Source organism: Amblyomma mixtum, chromosome 3, assembly GCF_055824585.1.
Source record: "Amblyomma mixtum isolate Tamu chromosome 3, ASM5582458v1, whole genome shotgun sequence".
Lineage (NCBI taxonomy): Eukaryota > Metazoa > Arthropoda > Arachnida > Ixodida > Ixodidae > Amblyomma > Amblyomma mixtum.
Window position 1 is genome coordinate 152,621,566 of NC_143014.1, and position 14,923 is coordinate 152,636,488.

At 44.4% G+C, this 14,923-nt stretch overlaps 1 protein-coding gene across 1 annotated transcript; it reads left to right on the top strand.

Moving 5' to 3' along the window:
* The first annotated feature begins 1,684 nt into the window (after positions 1 to 1,684).
* Positions 1,685 to 14,923, top strand: LOC149352397 (pancreatic lipase-related protein 2-like). Its single transcript, XM_089581563.1, has 6 exons — positions 1,685 to 1,953; positions 6,099 to 6,289; positions 9,523 to 9,834; positions 11,988 to 12,240; positions 12,660 to 12,854; positions 13,319 to 14,923. Exons 1-6 carry the CDS (start codon positions 1,932 to 1,934, stop codon positions 13,570 to 13,572), a joined length of 1,227 nt encoding a protein of 408 aa, XP_089437689.1. The 5' UTR covers positions 1,685 to 1,931; the 3' UTR covers positions 13,573 to 14,923.

Sequence of the window (14,923 nt, forward strand, 5' to 3'; positions counted from 1 at the left end):
TCGATCGCATAGAACTCTTAAGATTGCCATAAAAAACCAACCGGGAACGCATTTGACGATAACAAAACGTTAATAGAAAAAGTACAGGACTGCTGACGAGCGATCTGCTAATACATTGATTGTTATAGTGAAATATACATTATATGAAAAAAACACGCTCATCAGCGGTTTCCAGCTCAAAAATGCTTTTGTCCACAATTTTTGGGTATGTATCTCTCGAAGGAAGCTGCAATATACTGTTTTACAGCATGATCTAGTGAAACTGGTCCAAGTCTTTGTATAGTTAAGTTATAAATGTGTTTGTATTCCAATAGGAAGCAATTTTTTTCATGGAAACATTTTGCGAAGCGCGAAAAATAAGGATGCAGTTTTTAGCATAATGTTCCCAACGTACCCAGAAATTCTGGACAAACGCATTTTTTAAACGGGAAGTTGCTCGTGGACGGAGTTTTTTCGCATATCGTAAAATTCAATTATAACGATCAATATATCCGCAGATCCCTACTGAGGATGAAGAGTTTTCTGCTATTTAGTGTCAAAAACGCATCCCATTGGTTTTCAAAGGCAGTCCCAACTGTTCGGTGCGGGCGAAGGACACACTGTTTGCCAGGCATCGAATGGATAGACCATTCCTATCAACATGTTCATTACAGTACAGTGGTGAGCAGCCTTGTATAGAGCGCTTGGGCGGTGCACTTCCTTGCAAACAAATCCAGATTTTGTGGCAGCCTCTAGGGTCCAGCTGCAACGCTTGCACGGAAGTAGCGCCAGATAGCCTCGTAAACAAAGCAGGCACGAAAACTTTGCCCTGTAATGAGGGGCTGCTCTCTAATTTCGGTTTTTGTTACCAAGTGCGCACTGCTCAAGCGCTCTAGACAAGGCTGCTCACCACTGTACATTATAATGTACCACAGTTCCCCCGCAATTAAAAGTGATGTCCAAGAAAGTTGGAGTTGAATTATGCAAGATTCTTCAGTGGTGTTTCACAGCCATCTGAGATACACGGCCGCTAGTCACACATCGACGTTGAACGCTTTCTATAACACTCGCCGAGATACGCTGCCGTCAGGCCTAAGCATCTTTGCGCACCGTACCGAAGAAAATCTGTAAATGCGATCGCGACTGCAGAATCTCTTGGTAATGTTCCTTCCATATGAGCACAGTGTCCGTTTCCGTTAAAAAGCGTTTAATATGTAAGTACAAATGATTTCTTAGTTCAGTGCGCAGCGCCACAAACCTCACAGGTTCTCAAGGCACGAGCTCTGCTCCTAGAGGCAGCCCTAACCAGCAGTGGTATGGAGGACCAACGTCAGATCATCCGACGGGTCCCGACATCAGCGCAAGCGACGGCGTCCTCGTACAACATTTAAATGACCAGTAAAGTTTTATCGCTCTCTCTCTCTCCTACGGCAAAAGAAGAATGCACAACCCGATGAGAGCATTGGGTCGCTATCTTACGATCGTACGAAGGTCCCAATATTCCCAGATTGTGGCTCCCGGGTAACTACGACATATTCTTTTGTTCTCAGCAGGAAGGGCGCAAGGCGGACATGCTCTCGATAAGTTGTCAGCGAACCAGGCTGCATTATCGGGAACACGCCACTTTTCGATTCTTATTGTACCGCGCACTACGATGCTCTAAGAGTGCATCAAAAAAATAATTCGCACACAGCTGAGTTCGCGGTCCTGAGTGATAATGAGCGAATGAGAAACGGAGGAGTGGTCAGGGGCGATAAAGAATCCTTCTGCTATCACATGGCCTCTATCTGTACGTCCCTTCCTTCGCCCGCGGTAAAATAGTACATGCCCTCCCTCTCTGCGCCCGTCGCCTGCGTTCACACCTGGAGCGATAAAAAGCTGCCAGCAAGGGGCCTCCCCAGTTGTCCTCGGCGCAGTAACACCATTGGCTTCCGAAGAGTTTGCTGCTCGAAATGCTTCTCAAATTCTGCCTCGGTGAGTGCATGGGTCGCGACGCCCCTCTTGCCTGGATCTCGTGTTTATATTTTTGATGCATGAATGCACAGTATTCTCGCTGCTTTTAAAACTCTACTAGTAAATGCATGTGACTATTCGAGCACAAATGGGCATTGTTCTGCAATAGAAAATCGAGTTAGTTTGTTCTCCATTTCTTAGTGACTGTACAGGTACTTCACACGCGCTCACAGAAGTTTCCGGAGCAAGAAAGTCACGAAAAGAAAAATTTCCTCGCGCTGCGGACTCAGAACCTGAAATTGAAGGCTACACTCCGCAGGTAGTATACGCAAGCGCGGAGAGTACCCCTCGATTCTTGGTCACAAGGTCAGGCTACGAGGAAACTTAACTTTCTAGTGGCTTCCATACTTCGAAAATTCCTGTGTTCTCTCTAAAGCAATAGGAGCTAAGTCACGACGGCTCTTGACAAGTCAAATTCGTTTTTACTGCTGTGCTTGAGCAGAGGAATATCCCTCAGCCGTCAGCTTCAGATGGAATAGAGGTAAAGATGTCATAAATAAAATCAATAAATAAATATAAGCAAATAATTTCGAGATAAATAGTTTTGCTGAGGATTATTTCATTGAGAAGCTATTTTTAGGCGGCAAGAAATCGTTTGAATTGAGAGTGGCTGGTAAAATTTTTAAGGATGGCTCGGAATGTTAGTAATACAACTTACACAACTGTTCAAAGCGGGGCAATAGTTTATTCATGTAGTCCAGCAAAAATGACGGTTGGGTTAACCGCAGGCTCAAGTAAAGGGACTGCGAGTTGCCGAACAAAAATTGCTGCAAATACCAGTGTTCGGTCATGTGGACCTAGACCTTCATTTGCTGTGTGACTTCGAGCTGTGCTACTATAAAGGTCTCTCGAGTCACTGTGCCGGAAAATTCGCCATCTCACGATCAAGGCTTGTCGCGTCCCGGATGTCCCGGGATGCATGTCGCATTCCGTTCAGTCCTCGTATAGTACTTGCTTTCGATTTTTGCTTTTCTTATTGGACACTGGGGCATTGAGGTGGACATTAGGACTTTGCTCGTAACAAGAGCCTATTTCTATGTACTTTCTTTTTTGGCGTTGGTTACGATGTTATCGTGCTTAGAACGCTGACAGTGAGGAACACTAAAACTGTGCTGTAATCAGTCCAGTTGATTGCAAGATGGGCAAGATTACAATGTTTACAAACATGGGACGCAAAAAAGAGCGGAAAAACAGCTTCAGAACTGAAGCTGCCTACGGAGCTCGAGCTCCGTCGGCAGGTCTCAGTTACATGGATCCTGCGTATGCAAAAAAGACGTTAGTGGATACATTTCTTCTGTCGTTTATATTTAGCAAGAAAAATTCTTGAATAATGCGGTACCCAGACACGAAGTGTCTCAAGGTAATGCCCTAATTTGTGCCCATTCCCAACCCATCACTTCTTTCTTTGTTTCTCCTGAAAATTGGCAGAAAGCGTCTGGCTCCCTTGTAACACTAACGACATGGGATACCGAGTTCACAAGAGCGTTGAAAGACACGAACCGACCTTTATTACTCAGTGCAGCTATTGACTCGATCTTGTTATTTATTGCGGAGAAATTTCATGCTTATACACTTCAGAAATACTAATGTGCTATGTCGTGCCCGTTTAAGAACCCCAGGTAATCGAAAATTAAAAAGTGCAGCTTCGGAACGTTAAACCACAATGCCACGTCACGCTGTGCCAAGGCAAGCCATGTCATGCCATGCCATGTTTTAATTTGCAGTTCTTGTATACACAACGCACCATGCACCAAATTAAGAAGGTTTTTTAACCGAACGCACTCAAACCTTAATCTTCGGCGGGATTCCGCCCAAATTTAAACGGCTTTGCGGCAGTTTACTTGAGTGTAATTAATGCAGTTGGTAATCTGCGAGTATTTTAACAGCGAGAGACATTATGTAGCTAGTTTACAAGAAGAAAGTGACACCCGCCGGCGCATTTCACGGGCCACATAGAAATGAGGTTATAAATAACGTTACCTTGCCTCTCTGATTTTTATTCCGTTCTATAATTAGATGACCACGTGAATACTTTACTCGTTACCCCCCCCCCCCCCCCAATTATGTAATGCCCAACCCAGGGCCCTTAAGGGACAATAAATGATGATGATGATCATGATAAATAGTGGTCAGTGCTTAGGACCGAACAGAGGCAATTGTGTTTGTAATAGGAATTACTTTATCTTCTTTAAAAAAAACTGATTTATTTTTTGTCTATACAATAACGCACAGCGCGCGTTTTTCATTTTTTTCATAAACTGGTCGTGAAAATTTTATCAGCAGTAAGTTGCTGGCAAGAGCGTGGGATGTTTTACTAGTTGGTGTTGGATTTCTTCGTGCCTCGAACGAGTCTACGCGAACGCGAACGAGGGGAAACATACCCATCCCAAGCACTCACTTCCAACTGCTCTTTTATTGACACGTATCGCTTGCTTTTAAAGAAACCACGTTTCTAAAAGCGGCCATCAAAAGTCGGCATTTAAGAGGATGATGTCATGAAAAAAGATATATGCATACATGACTCAGTGCCAGTAAAGGAGCAGTTCGAAATGAGCGCTTGTGTTCTGTGTCTATTCTCTTCCTCATTCTTATGCGCTCGTTCGTCGTCTGACGATAGCTAGTTCATGAATGTTCGCCTAGTGTGAAAAGTCGAGTGCATGTGACCGCGGTGTTCCATAATAATTTTACTGGCGCTGCATAGTTACGACATACATAGGTTAAAAAAGGAAAAAAAAAGGGGGGGGGGGGGGGAGGGCAACATTGTCATCCGTATTACTAGTCCGGAAATAGGCTATACTTTCTATATTGTTGCTGGCAGCCGCTTAGTGCCGGTGACGCAGGGAACTGGGATTCCCCGCAGATTACACATATTATCGCAGAGTTCCACAGAAACTTGCACGAATTCTGCAAGATGTGCGCCTCTCACAGTTGTACCGAAGATTGTCGCGCACGTATATGAGCTGGAGACAACAGTGATAGCTGGATACACTTGAAAGTACATCAATGTCGCTAAATGCGACAGCATTTTTGTGTGAAAAAGTGTGATGGTGGCTTGAGCCCGCATGTACTTCGGCTACAGCGCAAAGATTTCTGCCCCTGTTTCTGCAACTTCACAGCATGTACTAAACGCACAGCGAAAAAAAAAGATGCATACTGATTTTGGGCGCGACAAGCAAATAGAAATCAGTTACGAAATATTTGATAAATAAAATACGGATTCGTCCTGACGTTGAGATAACAATAAGCAAGAAATGTAGTGGTGTATAGTGCAGTGATCGAGCATGGTATTGACCTTACTGCTGAATTAATGGCAACAGGGTTTTGCACGCTGCAATCGCTTATTAAATGACATACCGTGCACGGCCTTGTGTCATTCACTTGCAGGCGACTTGTGTCAGTGCAGTCATCGTTATGATCGTCTGTCATATATTCACCCCCAGTGAAACAGGCGAGGAACTAAACCTGCACCTTTCTTCTCATTAAACATTACTATCTCCCTTAAATGTCCTCCACCACGCCATGTCGTTGGCATACTCATTTGCTCTCACGACGCCAACGTTCTCTTCTTCTAGGGGAAAATGTCGGCGTTGCCAATTTCGTATTCTGACCCTCATTTTCACCAAGTAGCCGTAAACTTCATGGAATCTGCGGCAGCTTCGGGGCACAGATGTAATATGCCAAGCTGTTCAGTTGGCTCCTGGACTGTTATAGTGATCCGAGCTGAGCCATGGCTTTACATGCATGATTACGCTTTCCTTTGGTCTCGACGCAACGCCTGTAGAAATGCGAAATGGTGATGTTTGCCCTACGGGTTTGATCTTACGCATATGTACGGGAGTCAACCTAATTAAGCCACATGGATATTTTTATACCGAAAAACGAAAAAATACTAATTTCTATTGAATCAGTTTTTTTAAACAAATTGCGTCTTACCAAGCAATCTGAGCGCGTTTGTACAATCGGGAAAACACAGAGGTCTTAACACAGTTGAAACTCGTTGTTTTGTCAACGACGCAGCGAAGACGCCTAAGGTCCTTTCACACGACTATTGTGAATGCGAGTTCAATTAAGCTCACGTCACTGGTGTCTTTTTTTTTTTTCATCAGTGGCGCTCTTGGCTGCCTCGCATGCCGAAACGCGAGATGCCAACGAAAAATCGCATCATGTCCTTAAGAAGCTGGCTGCAAAAGGGAAAAGCGACGGATGTTGCTCGGACATGGACATGATATCCGCTGAAGAGTTGAAGTGGGGGAAAAAGATGCTTCAAAGCATTCACCTCGCCAACGAAGCAGTAAAGGTAAATATCAAAATTGTCCTTCACCTACCGTTCATTATAGCCTAAAGCTTAACTTCACGGCTCAGGTGTGTTGGTTGTGGGTACGGTTTTGTTGCTTTAAGATAAATAACGTTCGACTACCAGCGTATTACGAATGCTCCTAATGTTCCTTAACTGAACCGTCACACCAGGTAGATAGTGATCACAGATTCCCTGTTGACACAAGCTTCCTACTTGCCCACTTCTGCCTGATTAATTGATTCCTTGCCGAGGTCTGATGAGAGTGCAAAGATGGGAAGCCATCTTATGTGGCACGGTGCTGATACCAAACGGCTGAGTGGCGAGAATTATGGATTCACAGGAGGACATGAACAACAAACTGTTTTATAATTTATCCTTGATTTTGTGCGATTTCACGCAGTTCTTGTATATAACATTGGTTGAAAATAATCTCTGCATGTCATTTTTGCGCTACATCGTGCTCTCACCATACCAACACGCTGCGAGCACACAACCTGTAAGCGTAGGCCCATGCAGCATCTCAATCGAATATTCGGGAACGTTGCTTCTCAGTGAAGCGCAAAATTAATCGCAAACAAAATGACTCGCGCGACGTGCACAGGGATTGCGTTTGAGCGCAAAACCGTTGGAGGCATTCGGGGTGGCATTCACTGAGAAACTGACAAAAAAAAAAAATCACGGTGCGCAGTTATTCCAAACACGCGGACTTTTTCATTTTATTTTCACCGTGATGATTGTTGTAATTAATGTCCAAACTATGATGCCACTGAACTTTCCCTGGTTAAGCGAGAGGTGTGGATACTTGATGCGATTTAGTTGTTGTTAAAGATTTCCCGCACTGCTATTTGTTGTAGCCACGAAATGTGAATTGGTCTTCTGACTCTAATCAACAGAGTGATAAAATTCACGGTGAAATTCGAGGTTGCAGCTGCTGACTTGAATGCCTCAGCAAATTAAGAAGCTTAACATGAGCGACGTCTAGAGTCTTGCTTTAAATACTGCACGAAAACGCGTCCTCCCTTGACCTGAAGTTGAAAGAAAACGCTAGTATTACGGGGAGCACGATGTTAGTACGGTAAGCAGTAAAATCATGGCTATAGTAAGAGTGTGTCGTCCTAATTACGTTCTGCGTAAAAAGAATAAAAGAATGCGTCAAAACACAGTGCATCTGCATGACTGCTGTATTCTAGCACTCAGCTGACTGCAGACGTCTGCATAAGGCCGGCGAAATGGCGAGATCGCCCCTGGAAGCGTTCCTTTATGTCGTAAGGAAACAGCCTTGTAATAATGCGGCTGGCTCTACTAAGTCGCGACATTTGTATGCTGTAGAGCATGCAATGCAAACACTCAAAGTTTGAATTCGTTGGACCAGCTACGTATGAGCAACCTTCCCGCACACATCGTCTTGAAAAAAAAAAAACAGAGTACCACGAATGTATGAAATAGATGGCACCCGAAAATTAAGAAAGAAGAAAATTCAGACATTGTTGTCATTATGTGGACGAAAAAATTGTCTTGAGTGCAGAAAGAAGCTTGAGTTTGGAAGATGACATGGCATTGTTGTGTGCTTTGAATATAACAATATTTCCCACCGATAAAGCTCTTAAAAACATTTTTTTTCTCTCCGTGTCGGTCTTGTATAAGTATCCTGCATAGCAGACTGAATCGAAAGCTTATGACCTGATGCTAAAGAACCTGCGGTCCTCTAAATAGTTGCTTCCCTCAGGAAACAAGACAGCCGAAAGAATAACAGCTTAGAAACAGTAACACTGGTTGGCATGAAAAGCATATCTTTTTTTTTCTTTTCGAGTGTGCACCCAGTACGCGACATGATATATAAGGGGCGACCTCCATAGAAATGGAACACTTTTTCTGACGGAAACATATTCAGTGAAATTATAAAATATCCCCATCGATGCCATGCACTGTTCTGAGTGTGTGCTAATTGCTGCAACTCAAGCTCCAATGGGCCATTTTTTTTCTACATGAAGCATTCAAAGATCTTGTGGGGACATGATATTAATTTGTCAGTCACCACAATATAATACGACATGATTTTATTCGTTAATCTGACCCTTGCTTCATTTCCGGATCAAATCGTACGTTTATTTTGGACGGCAGCTTTTGAAAACAGCACACGACTTAATTCTTTCATTTTTCGTAATGCTAACCAGAAATTTCGTTTACCTATGCGTGTGAAAAAGAGGCGCGCTTTACCTGTATACTTGCCAACATTCGCTCGCATCAGCTGTGTGATGCGTGATCGCGCTTCCGGAACCGGTCGGATGTTTTTCAAATTGTCGCATTTGTTATCATGTAGAATCGTTTTAATATTTCGTGATGTCAGGCGATATTAATTATGATACCACCTCTCATAAAAAAGAAAGCATTTGCAGGCTGCGTCTTACATGACAATCATACATAAAACTTTCAAGAACATGTCCACTGCTTCCTCTACTGTAAATTGGTAAATTGGTTTTTGTGGAAAGGAAATGGCGCAGTATCTGTCTCACATATCTCGGCGGACTCCTGAACCGCGCCGTAAGGGAAGGGAGGGAGGTAGGAGTGAAAGAAGAAAGAGAGAAAGAGGTGCCGTAGTGGAGGTCTCCGGAAAAATTTCGACCACCTGGGGATCTTTAACGTGCACTGACATCGCACAGCACACGGGCGCCTCTTACGTTTCGCCTCCATCGAAACGCGGACGCCGCGGACGGGTTCGAACCCGGGTACTCCGGCTCTGTATTTTTCTTTTTTGAAACAAATCAAGACATCGCATAACATTTGATGCTTTTTGTAGTAAGCCATCGCAAAATGGTCGAGCGTTGTCGTGTAACAGCACCGCCACAAAACACGGCGGGAGACATAAGAGTGAACAGGACGGACACTTTTAGACGTCAGTATGTACCATGTAGCCGATACCAAGATTCTGCTGCTTGAACGTTGAATATGCGCATAAACAACGCTCAATGCAGTAAGCTGCGACAGCAAGCTAAAGATGTGACAGAAAGCATACTAACGCTGGGCACACTACGCTGCGATGCTAGTGGTGCGCTCGTGTTTTATATAATCACTCACAGACGACAGAAACAGATTCTGATCTCTCCAATAGAATCGCTTATTGCCTTTATGTAAACTTATTGTGGGGCTTAAATAGGGTCATATCTGCTACAGCGAGGCTACTCATCGTTTTTTAAAGGTAAGGACGCCAAAAATTATTATTTTCTTGTGCGCAGAAACTTCCCAAGACCGCTTTCTACAGCGACCAGACAGTATGTTACGACAAAGTTGGTTGCTTCGACCGCCTGGGTGGAAAGTTCTCTCACTTCGTCGCCAACCCTAGACCACCAAAGGCGATCGGAACCAAGTTCTTGCTCTTCTCACGACTGAACAAAAAGGTTCCAACATATCTAGACTACAACGAGAACGCCACTCTTGACGTCACACATTTCAGCAAAACAAAGGAGCTCGTGTTTGTGATCCACGGTTTCGGAGCTGACAGTGGGAAATCGTGGGTGACCAGCATGCGGGACGCCTTCCTTCGACTGGTGAGTCATCCAGACAAACCCAATTGGACCGAAAGATCGTTAAAAGTGCGAGAGAACGGCTATCCTTTGTACCCGCCCAGCAACGGATTCGATCCAGTCGCCAACTCCACCAAATATGGACTCGAACCTTTTGAGTGCTGCGACTGATCAATACTTCGGCGCACGACGAATGAGCTGTCTCCGAAGTGGTCAGATCTGATGCAATGAACCCTTTGTGAAGCTCGGTGTTTATAGCAGACGCAATTTCTTTTCTTTAGCACCCACACGGAATGGTGAAATTTCGGCAAAGTAGCCCTCAGCTGAGGGAATTTTTTAAAGAAAAATCGGGTTCATTTAGCGGTCACTTAACTGCTAAAAGAATAAAAGAATACAAATGTATGTCCTCAACAAGAAACCTGTAACAGCATATTCCGTGCGAACTAACGCTGTCGGAGCCCCGATGCATCCCAGCTATTCCTTTTGGTTTTAAACAAGAATGCAAAATGGAAAACGTAGTCTTATTCTCGCTAGTGTGTTGTTCACGGTAGAGTCCCAGTCGGACGAGCAGTGGAGAACCCGTGCGCATTTTCTCACAGAACTTTTGAATGCACGTCAAAATTATCGAACTTATGCTGAATGCAGCGATTACATAGCGCCCTTTTCCAGTAATAGATGCCAGTCCTGCTCATCCCACAAAAAGCAAAAGAAGCGGCTAGTTTGCAAATAAGAAAAGACTTCAATTACACCAGTGGCGCGCCGCGCGCGAGTACCTAACAGAGCTTCCTGTCACTGATAGCTGGCGCTAGACAACTAATAGAGGGGCACTAATAGAAACGCTGGAAGTTTTACGATGCTTCGCTAATTTCACTTTCGTCATTAAAAAGGAAAAAAAATATTTGACGCCGCTTAAGGTTCATATCTTGTGCCACCAAAAAATCGCCGCCGCGAAAATTGCTAGTGGAATATATCTCTATCTCTCTCTCCCGTTCTTGTTATTTTTTAGGGCTGGCTTTGACAAACCAAAGACCGGCAGAAGAACTCATAGGTAGAATGCTCAAAAAAAAAAAGGAGAGACGAAATCACCTGATTTGAGAGAGCAAAGTATTCTTCCTTGCAATACCTGATTCGATCATCTGTTAAAGAACCAATTGTTTCATGCGGATATCATTCTGTAATCGCTATCATGTGGCTTTAGAGCACAGTAGCGCAATCACCGAAGGTAAAATGATAACGGAGTACCGATGAATTGTTGAGTGGATATTCGTTCATCTATTGACAGTGGTTGCACCTGTTAGGTAGCTTACTGGCAGTTACTCGACTTGTGACAATAGTAAGCAGAACAATCGGCTTGCAAAGGATGATTAGATTTGTTGGTGCGAACCACGTTGTCCTTGCAGGACTTTCAGATACGATCTGTTAAAGCTTGGTCGATATTATGTCCGAGTGACACGGAACACGTAGCTAGGAGCCGGGCATAGCAAATAGAGAGTTTTATGCCGGTAACAAAGCAATTGCTTGAAGTAGAGTGCCAGACAGATATCTTTTTTCACGTTAGCGTCACTTGCAGGAGATTACAGGACTGTGACTACGAACAATACTTGACTGTTTCTGATTGGTGTAACACCTTCAATACTACTTTTTTTTTGGTTATCAAAACCAAATATTCAGTTTTTCAATTGGAGGTTTGCAGGCTCGCATTTTTAAATTCCGCATCAATATAGCATCACATATGCTAGTCGTCACGACAATCTTCATGGGTAAAACTTAACTGAAATGTGAGCGGTTCATTGACACTGCCCACTCCAGTTATGTTTCCTTGGGGCAACGAGTAAGTACCAGTGGCTAGAGCTGATTTAGCATGGTAAGAGACCTTACTGCTCTGTTAAGAGCTATTATCAGACCGGTAGTGACCCAGGCAGCTTAAGGTGTTGGTCCGCAGCAGCTTGTGCAAATTTCAACGCCGGCTTTTTATTTATAGGCCATGCACCGAGAACCGCAGACGCTGTTGGAAAGCTAAACTTTACACTTATACCCCGCAGAACCATGAAGCGACGAAATTTTGCGGTAACGCACTGCCACCATGTCAGAACCTCGAGTAGAACATGCAGCTGCCGAAAGTTGACTTGCCTTCCCGCGTAAAATCCTCAAACTTGTCTCTGTGCTGTTATTTACAGAAAGATGTGAATGTTGTCCTGGTCGACTGGAAAAAGGGCTGCGTCACTCCCGACTACATGGCAGCGTCCGCAAACGCTGCTCTCGTAGGCCGCCAGGTGTCTCTGCTGATCCAGGAGCTCATACGTCACCACCCGAAAACCGTGCACCCCTCCAATGTATACCTGGTGGGCTTCAGCCTGGGTGCACAGGTGGCCGGATTCAGTGGGCGTCATTTCCTCAACGCCACGGGAACCAAAATTGGGCGGATTACCGGTGAGCAGAAACGGCTCCGTTCTTGTCGGAGTTTGAGTTTATTCATGGCGGGAGTGCCCAAATTTAGCCATATCGTGACGCACAATCATGATTGTATTGCAAGTACTGCCACGTTCCAAGTTTTCAGGTGGTGTGCTAAAGTTGAGATTAAGCGCGTGACAAGGGTCGTCAGCTTTCATGCGCAAATATTTGAAAAGAAACTGAGTGCCAGTTGCGTAGGTTGGAATTGCTGCTGTGGAGAGCAGCAAATATATTTTGTCGCCATCAGCGATGAATGAGCGAGTGTAAGCCGGCATTAAGCGTGCATATCCACGGCCTAGTATAACGTTGTATTTTATTTTAGGTTTTCTTCGAAACGTACTCTATCACCATCACCATCATGCTTTTTTTCCCCCTGGCTTCTTTTTGCTGGTTCACAGCGCTGGATGCAGCTGGTCCACTGTTCGAGACGTATGACTTCCAAGTCTCTAAAGAGGACGCCTCATTCGTGGACGCCATTCATACGACAGCCGGCAGCAACGTTCTGGCTGGACTGCTGGGCATGGAGCTGCCTTTTGGCGACGTCAACTTCTATCCAAACGGAGGGAAGTCTCAGCCAGGCTGCTGGTTTTTCGGTGAGCGCTTTGAGGTATTCCTAGATTTACGTTCACGGTCCATACATAACAAGGCCATGCTTCGTGTCTCGGTGTTGAAAGCAAAAAAGGCGTTAATTTCCATGTGTGGTGAATGAAAGGGAAGGAAGCGCTCCCCAGGCCCAGGTTTGCTGAACAGTGTGAGAAATATTGGCTGCTCTTGAAAAACGAACAGAATAAAATGAATGTATTCAGGGACGCTAACCAAAGGAGCATCCGGTTCTCTACCCTAATCTGTGGGAGGGGACATGGGAATGCAAGGGATAGAGGAAAGAGAGAAAGGGAAGTAACTGTGCGCAACTTTCGCGAGAAGGGCTCAAGTGGCACTGCCAAGCCTTGCATTGTGCGTTTGCCGGCTGTTTTGGGGTGCGTGTACCATCTGAAACAATGCAGCGAGCGGAGAAATCAGCGATTTACCTGACGTTCTGTGTCGTGTTCTTCTTCAGACCTCTTCTGTCACCACCGCCGAGCTGTGCAGTACTTCATTGAGTCTCTCCATGACAATCGGCACTGCCTGTTCATGTCAAGCCCATGCGAGGATATCAGCACATTCCTGAATTCAGAGTGCAGCGTCACCGGTCCTCAGGGCGAGATGGGTTACTTCAGTACCGAAGCCAGCGGCCGTGGGTCCCAGTTCTTGTGGACCAACGGTCACAACCCGTTCTGCAAGGATTCACGCCGGAACAAAACCACTCATTGAAATGTGTAGCGCTCGCCTCAGACTGCCCATTGTTTGCTAGTAGGACGAGCAGAATTACATTAAAGGAGCTATCACACCTTCCGAAATGACATCTGCGCAACGCTGCATTACACGGTCTTGCAGACATAAAAATTGATGCTAACTGTTACATTTTTTGTTGCTTAAAGAGTCTGTATGCATTAACATTCTCCTTATTTAATTTACGGCCTGTGCTCATGCTGCAGATTTGAAGCCAGTCATTTTGTGTAAGAGTCGGGCGTTGTTGAAACTTCTCAAAAGAAGCAGGTGGCTCAAAATATTAACCGGACGGTCAGCCATAGGCTAAGCTCAGTTAAGCCCCCCGAACGCTGCGGTCTCTGCTTTCGTACGAAGCCGATTAGTCGTTTGCAAACGGAAGCTAAATATTAAAGTTAATAGGTAAATATTAAAATCTGTTTGCTGCAGATTTCTTAAAACGAAGACTCGACTTGAAAACTGACCGTATCAACCATTTTTCAATGAAGGCCAATGCGAAAACCCTCGTGTACTGATGTTTCTGTGCCGTTGAGCCCCAAGTGCTCGAAATTGGTACAAGGCTTGGCACTACAGCGTGGCTCAGAGCCTTTCCCTTAGATATGAAACTTGCAGTATAAATCCATTTGGTACTAATAATTACTTAGTAAAATTATTCTGAATGAAATAAAACAAGAAATAACATTGCGTCTTGTGCCTACACGATGGAATAATACGGTTTTAGCTACAGAAGTTTCATAGGTGTCATAAATTTCTTTACACTTACTCACAAAGACACGACATACTGTATTCTATACTAACAGCAAATAATATTCTATACTCTATAGGGTCGCACGTCCTTCACGAGATAGCCCTTATCGCAGAAAATGATTTATGCCACAAGAATAACACATAGTCGCCCAGGCAAATAGTTCGGGAGACCGTGAGATTAGAAGAAGTATCACTTTAACAACAATGAATGTAGTTAGACAGAGTATAGAAATCTTTTTTTTTTATCTTTACAACTAGCGGTCAACATGCAAGGTTTTCACTATTTCAACCTACATTCGCTTAAAGATCTGTTTGCAAGGCTAGGGGTTCTTGCTCGCCTATGTGGTCCATGTAATTAATGGAAGCACTTTCAAAAAAGCATACGTACGGGTGTCCCTTGCGCTGTAGTTCTTGCAAAGTGGCTTGCCTCGCTTCATGCTGGAACCATCAAAAGGTTCGCCTGACTAAAGAAGCTGCACATTACATTCCCTCATGTTCAGTTCACATGTCAAATAAACATACGCAAAAAGCCTAAATATGTATCTCCAACGTACGAGAAATAAAGCAACTCTTGGTTTTGTTTTCTCAA

Excerpts from the sequence above, each read along its gene's own strand:
- LOC149352397 (XM_089581563.1), top strand. The coding sequence starts at position 1,932 with ATGCTTCTCAAATTCTGCCTCG. Across the intron at positions 12,241-12,659 it reads CAAAATTGGGCGGATTACCG|CGCTGGATGCAGCTGGTCCA; the intron begins GTGAGCAGAAAC and ends GCTGGTTCACAG. Across the intron at positions 12,855-13,318 it reads GCCAGGCTGCTGGTTTTTCG|ACCTCTTCTGTCACCACCGC; the intron begins GTGAGCGCTTTG and ends GTTCTTCTTCAG.